General features: G+C 54.7%; 1 protein-coding gene across 1 annotated transcript in view; it reads right to left on the bottom strand.

The window, feature by feature from the left end:
- The window catches only part of OPHN1 (oligophrenin 1), a 36,419-nt gene extending 28,265 nt beyond the window's left edge, over nucleotides 1–8,154 (bottom strand). The window contains exons 1-4 of the mRNA XM_026848833.1: nucleotides 8,076–8,154; nucleotides 7,903–7,998; nucleotides 4,247–4,308; nucleotides 2,313–2,384 (exon numbers count right to left, since the gene is read on the bottom strand). Of these exons, the coding sequence (XP_026704634.1) occupies nucleotides 2,313–2,384; nucleotides 4,247–4,308; nucleotides 7,903–7,998; nucleotides 8,076–8,127 (282 nt within the window). The 5' untranslated portion in view covers nucleotides 8,128–8,154. The remainder of the gene's footprint in view (nucleotides 1–2,312; nucleotides 2,385–4,246; nucleotides 4,309–7,902; nucleotides 7,999–8,075) is intronic.
- Between the last annotated feature and the right edge of the window lie 4,499 nt (nucleotides 8,155–12,653).

The raw sequence follows: 12,653 nt of genomic DNA, 5'->3' as shown, positions 1-12,653 counted from the left end.
AAAAAGTGGGGTAAAATTTGCATTCAAGAATTGTGCAATAGAAAAAACACAGTATTAGATAAGATTAAGAAAAGAAAGGAAAATTACCTCAATCTTCTCAGAAAGGGGCCAATCATAGCTGCAGGAAGCAACTAAAAAAAAATACAGACTTACCATCATAATCTCTACAGCGTTTCTTTGGCAGCGGTGGTCTTCCATAGGAGTTGTGGTCCAGCTGCTCTTCATGGAACTCTGACCAGCTTTCAGTAGTGTTATTTCCATGATGAGCAGGAGCAATAACAGTAATAGTGCTGCTCAGTGTAGGGACAGGGTAGTGGCCAGATGAAATATTTGTCACAGAAGAAACTGGAGTATAATTGTTCTCTAATGGATCTGTTCTATCCATATCATATTTGGGCTTTCCCAAATCCCTTTCTGTAAAAAAAGAAAAAAAAAAAGTTCTATTGGATGCTTCCTTCTGCACATTTTCACCAAAAGCAGCCACTAACCTGTGTATCTTCAGTCCACAGCAATTAATCTCAAAATATAAAAACGATAATTGAAATGTTGTAAAGGTTGCCCAGAGTGCCTGCAGAGATTCCACCCTTGGAGTTACAAATTGTAACTCAACTAGATGGGGTCCTGAGCAACCTGTTCCAGTTTATCTGCTTTGAGGAACAGGTGTTGGACTACAAGACCTTCAGATGTCTCTTTCAACCTCAACTATTCCATGATTGTACATTCCAAAGGTTTAATCAGAAGAATAACAGTCCTAAAAGAACACAGTCAGCCACTGGGGTATTTTAAAAACAGCTATACCCACAGTAAAGCAGAAACCCTATTTAACTTCAAGCAGAGTACATTTTCTGTAGTGATACATACATTTTAAGAACTTCAGGCAGAAAGTTATACTGAATAAAGGGAAGCAGTGGTCAAGAAAAAGGTAACCACCACTTGAAAACACTATAAAAGTTACACATCTTTAACGTTTCAAGATACTGTTATTGTTGTATCTTTATGTTGTTGATATTCACTTTATCTGCATTCAAATGCATACATTTATCACAGGAAAATAAAGCTTTAACATGACTAAATAACAGTGCTTGACAGGTGTGGAACACTCCTGGACAGATACAGCAGTAAAATGACCTTTTATTCTGAATACATACAAACTATTCTCTTAATTTTCTATTATTACCATCAAATGAACACTAAGTATCAGACCAAGACCGAAGAGTTCTGTCATGAGGTAAGTTGGTAGACTCAAATAGTCCCACATTAAAAGAACATTAATAAAAATGTCTTAAAGATGGCAGGTAAGTGTGAGTAGAATAGTCGTCTTAACGTGCTTAGAAAAAGAAACTAAAAGCTTTCGCTGTAAGGTATTTTCTATATTACCATTGCAGTTTATGTAAAATAATTAAGGTTTAATCTTTCAGTTAAACTGCTGCATGATATTTAACTTGCTCATTCGCAAGTTGTTTGGAAAATATCTGCTCATGTATTTTCAGGAACTCTGCATTTCCACTTTTAAAGCTGAGTTACCATGGCCCATTCTGAAGGGCAGGATGGTGATCAAGTATCGCTTCTCAAATCCTGTATTTATTAAACGTCAAAGGCTCCAGATGGGCTGGGCCGAATCCAAGCCCCAAGTGTTCTCCAAAACATCTCCATTTCTGAGCTGGGGCAGCGCCAGCCCCATTTCAAGCTGCTGCCGAGTAAATTGGAACCTGGATTTCTTGATAGCAGACAAGGGAAAAATAACCTTTTCTGCTCAACATGTGCAGGATTTGCTTTTTACAGTTTGTTTCTTTAAATTTTGGTCCATCTGAAAGACTCATTAGATGATTTAAATATTTCACAACAAAAGCCCTATGACTATAATGAAGTTCTGACTGCCAGCCTCTGCTGCTCTTCCTCCCGCTCCAACACTTATCCAAAGAAAGTGTTTCATTCTCAACAGCCCTGAATGAACAAACGGGAGAAGAGGGAGGAAGAAGCGAGGAGTATCTCTTGATCGCTGGTCGAAACAAGCACTCCTTGCTCAGGATGGAGACAGCGCTGGATCTCGGCCAGAAAAGAGCCCAAAGAATTCAGGAAAAGGTTTTGGAGCCTCTTATGATTGAAAAATCAGACTAAAAGTCACAGCACGGACTCTCTTGTGCCAGCAGCTGAGAGCCAGCATTAGATGAGGAAGTTTCTGAAAGCATGAAGTCGAAATGGAGTACAATTGTCTACTTTTTAAAATCAACAAAAACCAGCAGAAAAACCTGAATTCAAACACAGAAAACAAATCTGTTATATTTAAAAATAAATAAACAATCAGGCCTTACCTTGGTGAATCCTATCTGCTCCTTCCGAAAGTTCTCCAAAGGTTTGATCAGCAAGTCACTGGCGTTTTGTACCTACAGTACGAAGAAAGAAACAGTTTAATTACAGGAGACAGATTCATTTTGTCCTAAACAGAGGCTGAACAGGGCTGGAAGCCAAGAACTCTTAGATTTTAATGCCTCTGACTTGCAAGTGAAGTCACTTAACCCATCCGCATCCATGTTTCCCCATCTGTAACACACAGAACACCCCAGTCACGGCACACGAGGCCCTGGGGACACCCTGTAAATGAGAGGTGGGCTCCCCCAGCCCCGTGCCACAGGCTGTGCTTGGGGGACAAGCCACCAGCGACAGGACCTGCCACCCGCCCTGCTCGGGGAGAGCTGGTTCTGGCCGGCCCAGGAGGGCTGGATGCTCGAGGTACGGCGGGCGCGGGGTGAGCCCTAACCAGCAGCAGCCCCAGCAGACGCTCGTCGCTGAAACGAGCCCTGTTCCGGAGAGAAACCACCTGCAGAGCTCAGCAAGGCCCGACGGGCGGGGGCTGCTCCTTGGAGAAGGTGTGAGGAAGGGCCCAAGCTCAGGGGAGCCGAAGGCAGGGCTGGGGCTGGCTCCCTGCCGGGGCCTTCGCGTGCTCTGGCCTCTCACCACACAGCACTGGGCTTGATGGCCCTGAGAACACGGCTCTCAAACGACGGATTTCCCTCTCCCGAGACCCAGGCAGGAGAGTGACAGCAGGTTATCTGTCACAGAATAACAGCAACAGTAATGGCTGGGAAAAAAGGAAAGCCTGCCTGCGTCTCTGCCAGTCCTGTCAGATGTCTGAAAGACACTTTCCTGGGACGTGCTCTGTGCTCCCTCTTCATGAATCCACAGGCAAACTCACCCCAGTTTGCACCACAGGCTCCAGCTCAACCCTGGCAGTGGGACATGACTCTTCCCGTCCCCGTTTCTACTGCGACAGGCTGTCTCCTGAGCCCCAGAGAAGGGAGAGGGGAAGAGAAGGGGATAGGACTCTACACTGCCACAGCCCTTTCAGGTAATTTAAAGCTGATGAACATGGTGAGTGTGAAACCTTCTGAGTGAGCTACTGTAAAGGACTGGTCCTACAAGGGGCGGGCAAAAGAAAACATTTTAAAAAGTTGGACAGCATCCCTAAAAGCATCCCTGAAACGGTCCCTTCCACCTGCCACCAAAGGAGCCAATTGTACCTGGGCTGTAATTAATAAAGACCGACCTCACTGTTTCTCTCCAGCTCCTCACTGGTTTCCTGGGGTTCCCTGCCTGCCTGCGGACCCGCGGGGTGGCCGGAGGCGTCCCGCCGGCGCAGGCACCACTGCGGCGCTGGCCCAGCCCGCAGCCTGGCACCAGCTCTCGCTGCTGCACGAGGCAGAGGGAAGCGGAGCCAAGCAGCACATTCCTGGCATGCTCTAAAAGCACTCTGCTGAGCCTAACCTTCGTGTTTTTCCTGGAATTAGGAGGGAAACGGGAAGCCAAGGCTCGCTCTGGAGGAGCGCTGGGGAGGCAGAGGGCACAATGCAGCAGGAGAGCCCTGCAGGAGCTGTGTGGGCCAGGGCAGGGCCACAGCGGCACCAGCGTGCTCGCACCCAGCAGAAACGAAGCTAAAAAACCATCCTGCTCCTTTAACGCTCCGTTTCACCACAAAACCAGCCTGTTACCAGCTCAGACACACTCTGAAGAGCCAACCTGCTGCCAGTGGTGGGGTCCCAGGGCTCTGTAAGAGGTTTCGGACACTGTGGGGGACAATGTCTTCCCTCCCCGCCCAGCACCCCAGACGTGGTGCAAGGCAGAGCATTCCTGGTGCTCCCAGACCCCCTCCGACGGGAAGCTTCAACACCGAGGTACGTGGTGCTGTGATTTAGCATTTAAACATTAAGATGAGGCAGTAATTACCAGAGCACAGATCAGATCATCTTACCATCATGGACCTCTCCAGCTCTACCTCCTGGAGCAGCTCTGCGAACTCCTTAAAGGACTCGGCTGTAAGGAAAAGAAGAGGCTGGTTGGTGGGGCTGGGGTGTGGCACGGGACTGGGGTACCCGAATCTGCTGCACCCCCAGCATCGCCGTCTAAAGGTTCGCCCAGAGCCAGGGAAGAGCTGCCCCCTTTTTGGCAGAAACCCAGCTAGGCAGGGCCATCGGTAAGGGCCGGCCACGACCACAACAGGTATTTGTTTCCATGCTGGAGAGGAGGGGCTGCCTGGAGCAACAAGGCAGATAACGCCCTGGGAAGGGAAGACGCATTCATTAGGAAAAGCTGGTAAGGCAGGTGGCGGGAAGGGGCAGCTGCCCGCACCAGGGATGGCAGCAGGATGGGCTCTGCGGGCAGGACAAGCTGCCTGTCCTGCCTGGGCTGCCGGAGCCGGGAGGAGCTGCAGGAGCTCCCCAGGGCCAGTCTGACAAATGAAGCCAACCCGGAATAACAGAAATGATGTTCCGTGACAAGATGCACAAAGTCCCTGTGACTATGAAGGAATGGTCACAGACATTGACACCACTCCCCAAAATGTTAAAAATTAAACAAAAAGATCTCACTGAGCAGCACTTTCCTTGGAGTCCACCTACAACAAAAATAACACGAAACCTTTAACAAACTGGAACAACAAGGTTTATTTAGCCTGGGGAAAAAAAAGGGACTAGGCAGGAGTAGTTGACTGCCCCCACACCACCGGGGCTACCACCAAGAGGGCACAGAGCCCTCTCTCTGCCCATCGGAGGAGAACAGGGGAAGGGACTGAATTTGTAGCAGGGGAGAAAACCTCTCGCAGAAGAGCAGTGAAACGAGCGGCACTTCAGAAGGCTCAGTTCCGCGGGAGGTGTAAGGCCAGGCTGGGCAAACCCCTGCCTGCCCACATGTGCTGAACGCCGGCGGGGAGGAACCCGACTGCCCGGGCGTACCCGGGAGCGACCCGGGAGCTGGCTGGGAACGTTCCCCCAGCTCCGCTCATCACCTCGCGGCTGCGGAGCAGTGCTGGAGTTCTTGTTCTTGCGGCTCGGGCCCCGCACTCACTGCGGAGCGGAGAGATTCAGAGCTGCCTGAGAATGACCCAGAGAACCTCCAGCCCGCCTGGGCTGGCAGGGCTCACACAGGGGAACAAACCCTGCGCACGCAGCAAGAGCTCATCCCACAGCCGAGGCGGGAGGATGTGTCTGTGCTCCGCCGCAGGCTGAGGGCCCTCTCCCCTCACCCCAGTCCTGCTAAACCCAGCCCAAATGCCGCTGCACAGCTAGCGAGCACGAGCCTCCAGCGTTAGGGACTCGCTCTGCGGCTGCTGAGACAGACACAAAGGGGAGAAACCACAGCGGCCTCGTGACACAGCCCCTCCGCTGGCTCCAGCCAGCCAGAGCCCTCACCAGCAGCCAGGAGCTTCAGAGGGCTCTTCCAGAGCTCGGCACATGCAGCGTCCCGGCACCTCACCCCCGGACACGCTGACTTTCCCTGCGGTTACTCAGGACCATGTGAAACCTGAAGCGCGCAGAGACACGGGGGAACCGAGCCAGGAAACGAATTATCACGGGGAGGAAGAGAATCCAGCCCTGAATTCACAGCAAAAACGCCAGCGCCTAAAATTTTCACTAGATGTTCCTTTTTCAGGCTCTACAGGAGGAGTCCAGGCGCACGTTTCCGGGCGGAGGGACGCGGCCACCATGTAACGGGGGTGCCTCTGTCACCGTGCCCGTCCCCGGGGCAGAGCCCTGCCCACGCCAGGCAGCAGCAGCCCAGCGCCCGCGGCCCGACTGCGCTCGCAGGCTCCACAGCCCCTGCCCGGCGCGAGGGGCTCAGCCCGCAGTCTGCCGACGGGCAAAGGCAGAGTTGTGCCGCTGCTGGTATTCACAGATCAAACACTGTCCCTGAAGTACAGTAGGAAGCGCTTGCGAATGTTTTGCTTCATTCCCGTATCCTGCACATCAAACGAACTCCTGCGCTCCCACGCAGACCGGGAAGCTGCCGCGGGGACGTCGCCGCCCTGCTGCTGCTTCGGGAGGCAGGAGCCTTGCAGGCGCTGGCCCCAGCAGGCACTGCAGGCTTCGGTGGAGGAGGAGGAGGAACACAGCTCCGGCTTTTTCACAGGGGAAACCAGGCACCTCCTCTTCAAAGAGCAAAACAAACATTCCCCAACAAAAACAGAAGCAGGGGAACGCGCTGGTTTCACCACGGAGTGTTTTACATTTGCTGTGATCTCTTTGCGCTCTCCTCCGCCCACAGTCCCCCCATTCAACCCCTGTCATTCCAGCAGCCCTCCTCGCCCGCCGAGCGCTGCGGGCCTGCCGCCTCACGGCGCCGGGCTCTGCTCCCTCCCGTGAGCAGAGGCAGGGCGAGAGGCAGCGCGGGGGCATGGCACCTCAGAGCTTTGTCCCTGCCAGCCAAGAGGGACGCTCCTGCCCTTGGGCAGCCGTTCGCCCCGGATCCCTCTGCTCCCAGGAGGGGCATTTATAAGGCAACGTTTTCCCCTCCCTTATTCCGATGTGTTTGGAAGTTCAGCACCTCTGTTGCCATTAGATGTGGAGGCTGACTCATTTCCAGTGGGTTTCACCTAGAGACTTTCCAAGAAGCAAATCGGATTTTGAAGGGCGAGCTGCAATCTGCTTTAAACTGCTTTAAATAAAACAGCGCAAAGAACAGGCTTTACTTCCTTCCCCTTTCAGCGATGGCCAAGAGACCTGACATCAGCAATGTCACACTTACAGCCGCTCCTCAACAAGAGCCTGACAAAAGCCTTTTTTTGTTGTTGTTGTTCTCTTTTTCTAGACTCAGCCCCCAGGAGCAGCCCAGCTAATGCCCTGTGCCCCCCACCACAGGCACCCCCCGGGTTCTCTGCCACGGGCCAGGGTCAGGCCCTCAGGGGCTGGGGGATCTCCTGTCCTCCCCCTGCAGCACCCACAGCCCTGCACCAGCCCTTCCACAGCCCAGAGCAGGATTAATTTGAGAAGCACTGGGTTTAGGGCGTTCAGGCCATTCGGCTGAGCTCCCTGGGTGCAGCCGGCAGCTGTGTAACCTGCAGGGTTGCACCCGGCTGGCAGGGACGTAAAATGATTGTTAATCCCGAAACAGATGCGCGGGGAGTAGTGTGACACTCTCCCAGGCACGGACTGGGGATTATTTTCCATAAGACAACACACTTTTCCCGGCAGTTTGCAGCCTGGTCCCTTTTCCAGGGCAGCGTGGGGCAGTTTTGTTTCTGCAGGGCGTTTTCAGCAGGGCAAAGGCAGCTTGAGGAGCAGCGCCCGCCCGGAGCGGGACACGTGGCCGATGCCCAGCACCCTGCGTGCTCCCAGTCTGCCTGCAGCACTGGGGAGCGGGACTGGCTGGGAGGGCAGTGCCGCACCGCTGTCCTGCCTGGCAGCAGGGAGAAGGGTTGGGGCCATGGAAAACCTCTGCAAATTGCCCGTGGAATTAGGAATGTGAAACTCTACCCGCGGAAGTCCGGCTTTGTAAAATACCCCTTGGAATAGCTGACGGGCATCTGGGGAACCTGGCTCCTGATGCTGTTTAAAAACCGCCAGTGCAGGCAAATTCCTAGAGGAGAGACTTTCTCAGTTACTGAAAGTTTGAATCAAAAGGAAGAAAACTTACCAATATTAATCTCATCATCCGTTAGTGTGTCACCGATAAAGTCGAACTGAAAGGACTGCAGAGTCTGGGAGAATTTCTGTACTGCTGATGAGTAACCTGGAAAAGGACAGAGCAGTAAGGCTGTGTATTTCTGCAACTGTTACACAGAAGCAGCAAATTTTCAGAAATTTAACCTGAATGGAACAAAACTATAGTGAGGTGGTTAGAAAAATCCACAGGCATCATGAATTTAATCCCTTCAGAAAATGTTGCAATGTGAATAACCATTAGAGGCTGCAGACAGCATTTCTCTTGTTTTCTTTTTCTCCCTCCAGCGTTGCTGAAAATGTTTCTAATGGGTGTTACTAATGGATGCACTGAATTTTACAGCCAGCCGATCGACAGCCCCCTGCCCTGCCCTGTCTGGGAAGGGACACGGACACATTTCCCCTGCAAGAACACATGCAGCATCCCCCAGCACCCAGGAAGGGTTTCGGAGAGGCAGATATCCCTGGTGCCGCCGTGCATCGGCACAGCTCCTCGGGGCGCGGGGCGGCCGGCCAGCCTTGCCACCGTGCAAAGGGCTTCTTTCATTCTATGAGAGAGAAATCTGTAGAGTCAGAAAATAAACACGAGGGGAAAAGATCAGACTCTAAATAACTGCCCCACTTTCGGGGGTCACAGAGCGTCTGCCGATGGCCCTGGGACCCGCTCCTGGCCCGCTGGGGAGGAACTTCCAGTCTTGAAGCAAAGACACTTCCCGACAGCGGTTGGCAGCTCAGCCCAAATTATTTTTGGACTTTGCAGAGAAGTTTCTGGCCCAAAGGATCCTTTGTGTCTTTGCATCCTGTGCGGCTGCTTCACAGCTCGGTCAGCAGCTCTGCTGTGGCAGAGGGGGGACGGGACGGGGCAGCCGGCCCCGAGGCTGCAGCCACCCCCCGGTGCGGGCTGGGACAGGCGCAGGTGATGCTCCGGCACAGGAGGGACCGAGTCCTCCCGCGGGCAGAGCACAGGAGGGAGACGGGGTGGATTCGAGAGCCTCGCACACAAGGTTACGCGCTTGTCTGGGGGGCTGGTCTTCCTCCAACAGCAAATACCCGAGACACAAACAGGAGGAGGCTGAACTTGCCTGACCTTAGGGAATAGGACATAGAAAATAAAACAAAAGCAAAGGAATAATGTGATACTTTGATTCACATTGTTATTTTCCCTAATTGTGGACTCCAGCGGTAGGCACAGTCCCAGGCTGTGGGGGTGCACAGGGAACGTGCTTTCTGAAATTCAGGAAGCTGCAGTTGTGGAAGATGTGACAGCACAGACGTTAACGTGTAACCGGTTTGTACAGCCCAGCTTTGCCAAACCAGGGGAAAGATTGCTGTAACAGAGAAACTCGGTGTAAACGAGCAGCTTTTTAAAATTCGTTTGTTTAAAAAAAATAAGACACACACAATCTCTTTTGGCATCAGTTGCTTAAATCTGGGGGGAAAGAATGGCCAAAAATGAGGTGTGAGGATTGTGTCTGCACAGTGCAGGCTACCCCCTGCACTGGGGGTGATCTGGGTGTATTTTTGTTTGTTCTGTCCCATTGCAGACTCCGTGACAAAAGAACTTATCACTGCAGCGGCAAACATGGGGTTTTCTGAAACACTGCTACGAAGGGCAGAGAAAAATTGGACAACACTGAATGGGACGTTGGGAAAGGAAATCAAGTGGCCGGTGTGGGATCCTGGCAGGTCCCCAGACTGCTCTGCTTCCCTGTCCCAGGGTCAAGAGCACCCCGGGGCCCCCGAGCAACCGCGGCAGGCGGGGACCGTCGGGACCCCAGCCCGGGGAGGAGCGCGGCCTCGCAGCGCAGACAGTCCCCGCTCTCCCCTCAAAAGCCTCGTTCAGCAGTTTCCTCCGGCGGGTCAAACCTTTGCTCCTGAATGGGCAGATTCAGGCCTGAATGTCCCTATTTAAGCACAGCTGCCGGGGGGCCGAGAGCGCGTAAACGGGTGAACTCCAGCACAGAATGATGTCATTGATTTGGTGGAAAACCTCAGCAAATAATTCACTCTCAGTCCCCGCAGCGTTCGCTTCAGGCCGGGCCGGAGGCTCTCATTCAGTTGTTGCTCAGGGGAATCTTTGTTCATCCCCCTACAAACCCTCGTCCTCTTCCCTGGGCGCTGCTACAGCCCCCGCCCAGCCCCTCAATTGGTGAACTTCAACACCCCCCCCCTCTTTGGGCACCCATCCCGAGCCAGCACCCGGTCCCTGAGCAGCCCCCGGGGGTCTCATCAAGTTCCACCCTCCCGCACCCCTGGCCAGCACCTGGCCATCCCCTCCATGGGGGGAGGCGACGAGGGGGGGCCCAGCTCCGGCTCCCGCATCCCCCACACACACAAGCGCAGTCACAGCCCCGCCGGGACGGGGGCTGCCACGCACCGGCCTCCCACCGCACGCGTCGGCAACACAGGCCTTGGCAAGCTGCTTGCCTTTTGGTTTGTACAGAAACAGGGGGTTGAAAGAGCCAAACATCTCTATTTTAACCAGAAAAAAAGAAATGGTATTGCTGATTTAAGTTACGTTTTCCTTTCAAAGTGCTGTCTGGCCTGAAAGCTTAATTCGCCAGTTGTCTACTCAAGGAAATCCAGGTGGATGTGCTATACGCCGCATCTCGCGTTAGCTGAGCAGTGGAGACAAAATAAAAGTGAGCGCCCCTTAATTAGTCCAGTGCTGTTTCGTTTCACTCGGGACAAGGAAATCTCTTCATTTTGGGGAGCCATCCTCATCCCCACCTTCAGCACAGCGGGGGTCGGAAGCCCCGGCTGCGAGCGGTGACTGTGTGCCCCCCCTGCCACGCTGAGGGAGTCTGTCCCTCTGTCCCACGGCGAGGTGACAGCTGCCGAGGACAGCCCAGGGGTGGCCAGGGCACCAGCAGACCCCCATCCCGCAGAAAAACAACAGCAGGAGACGGGGGTTAGGACGGAGAGGCCAGGCGGAGGGAGAGCCCGCGCTGCGCACGCCTGGCCTGGCTCCTGAGCAGCCTTTAATGGAAACCAGACTGCCCCGAGCAACGTGACTCGTCCTCGGACACGTACGGAGCCTTGGCTGAACACCGGCTCCCCACAGCCCCAACCCACCCGCGGGACGGGCACCGTCGGGGGCCACCACGCTACGGCGGGTGTTGTTCTAACGACAGGAGCTCACACCGGGGTGACCCGGCCGCCCGGGGAAGGGATGATGCTGTCACCCGGGGAGCCCGACGCAGAGCATCGCCCCTTCCCTCGGCAGCACCCGAACGGCGGCGTGGTGACAGCGGGGGACAGGGCAGGGCGGGGGGACCGGGATGAGCCACGGCCGCAGGAGAGCGGCTCGGCAGCAGGAAGGGGCCATGGCAGGCAGTGGCTGGAGCTGGGCGGGAAGAGATCTGCATCGCGGGAAACAGGGCGACATCGCCACGCGGGCGGAGATGGGCCCGTAGTCTCCCTCCCTTTAACAGCCCCCGGGATGTGCCTCGCCCCGCTGCGCACAGCCAGGGGCGGCTCACCCAGCCCCGCGAAGGCTGTGGAGAGCAGTAACTCTGTGCTTCCAGGGCAGGGACACGACTGCCAGCAGCTGGCAAAGCCTCGCCCCCGCCCCGCAGCCCCCAAGGACCCTGCCTGCTCTTGGTACAGCTCAGCCCGTTGCCGTGGAAACACAGTGAAATTAATTCGATCAGAAATCCTCTAGGACGCTTCTTCCTTACAGCGCTCAGTGAGCGATGCCAACTCTCACAATTTGTGGTCACAATAATTTATATTCTTCTCGTAAAAATAAAGCCCCATCTCTCCGCGCAGAACAACTCGCACTGGGCAGGAGGGAGGGAAGGGGCCAGCTACAGCCGCACGACTCGTAGGAGGCACACAAAGAACTTTCTGGTTGTATTTCTGTGCAGATAAACACACCTCCAGAGGCTGCAGCTAGTGAAGGACACACCCCACAGCCCGCTCAGCAAAGACCTAGCAGGGATTCTCATTTCAACTGCTCACAGCAACCACAGGTAACCAAAGACCGCAAGAAAAAAAAATTTTGCTCTCTTTGTAAAAGCCACAGGCCTCTGAAAAAGCACAGCCAGGAGCCCTAAACCAGCTGTGGTTCTGCTTCTTCCCCTCAATGCTTAGAAATTCAAACAGAAGGAAACCACGGCCACAGGACAGACCCCGCGGGGGGACGCGGCCCCGCACCACCTCACGCTGCCGCGGGACGAGCGGACGCGGCTGGAGGTGCCGCCGCCTGGCACCTCTCTGAGCTCTGCCTTGGGACGGCAACGGTCCTCGGCTGCCCAGAGAGGAAAGCACTTCCCCGAGAGCATGGGAACAGAAGTGCCAGGGACAAGGCGGTGGTGACAGCCGCAGGGACGGCCGGGATCTCTGTGAGCCAGAAAAGCCGGGCTGCGCTTGCGCTGCCTCAACACCGCGGCGTGACGTCGGGTGTAACGGAGAGAAAGCAGCTTAGAAACAAACGCTCTGAAAGCCAACAAAAGCCTCCTGCTGTGGCAGAGCGTACACCTCACACCTGCCGGGAGCAGGCTGCCCGTACCCTCGCCCAGGTTACCCACACCCAGACGTCCCCTCGCTGGCCCCGCCGGGTCACGTTTGTCAGCCGGGCAGCCGCTGGGAGAGCTGGCACCGTCCGGGCAAGAATCGGCACCCCCCGGGCCCAGGCCTTGGGCTAATCCTCAGTCACACGCTGCTCCCTGTGCATGGCACTGCAAAGTAAGGAGAAAAAATCCTCAAAACCCTGCACCTCAT

The sequence above is a fragment of the Athene cunicularia genome, assembly GCF_003259725.1.
Source record: "Athene cunicularia isolate RWA chromosome 4 unlocalized genomic scaffold, athCun1 chr4_part3, whole genome shotgun sequence".
Lineage (NCBI taxonomy): Eukaryota > Metazoa > Chordata > Aves > Strigiformes > Strigidae > Athene > Athene cunicularia.
This window is presented reverse-complemented; position numbering and strand designations above follow the sequence as displayed.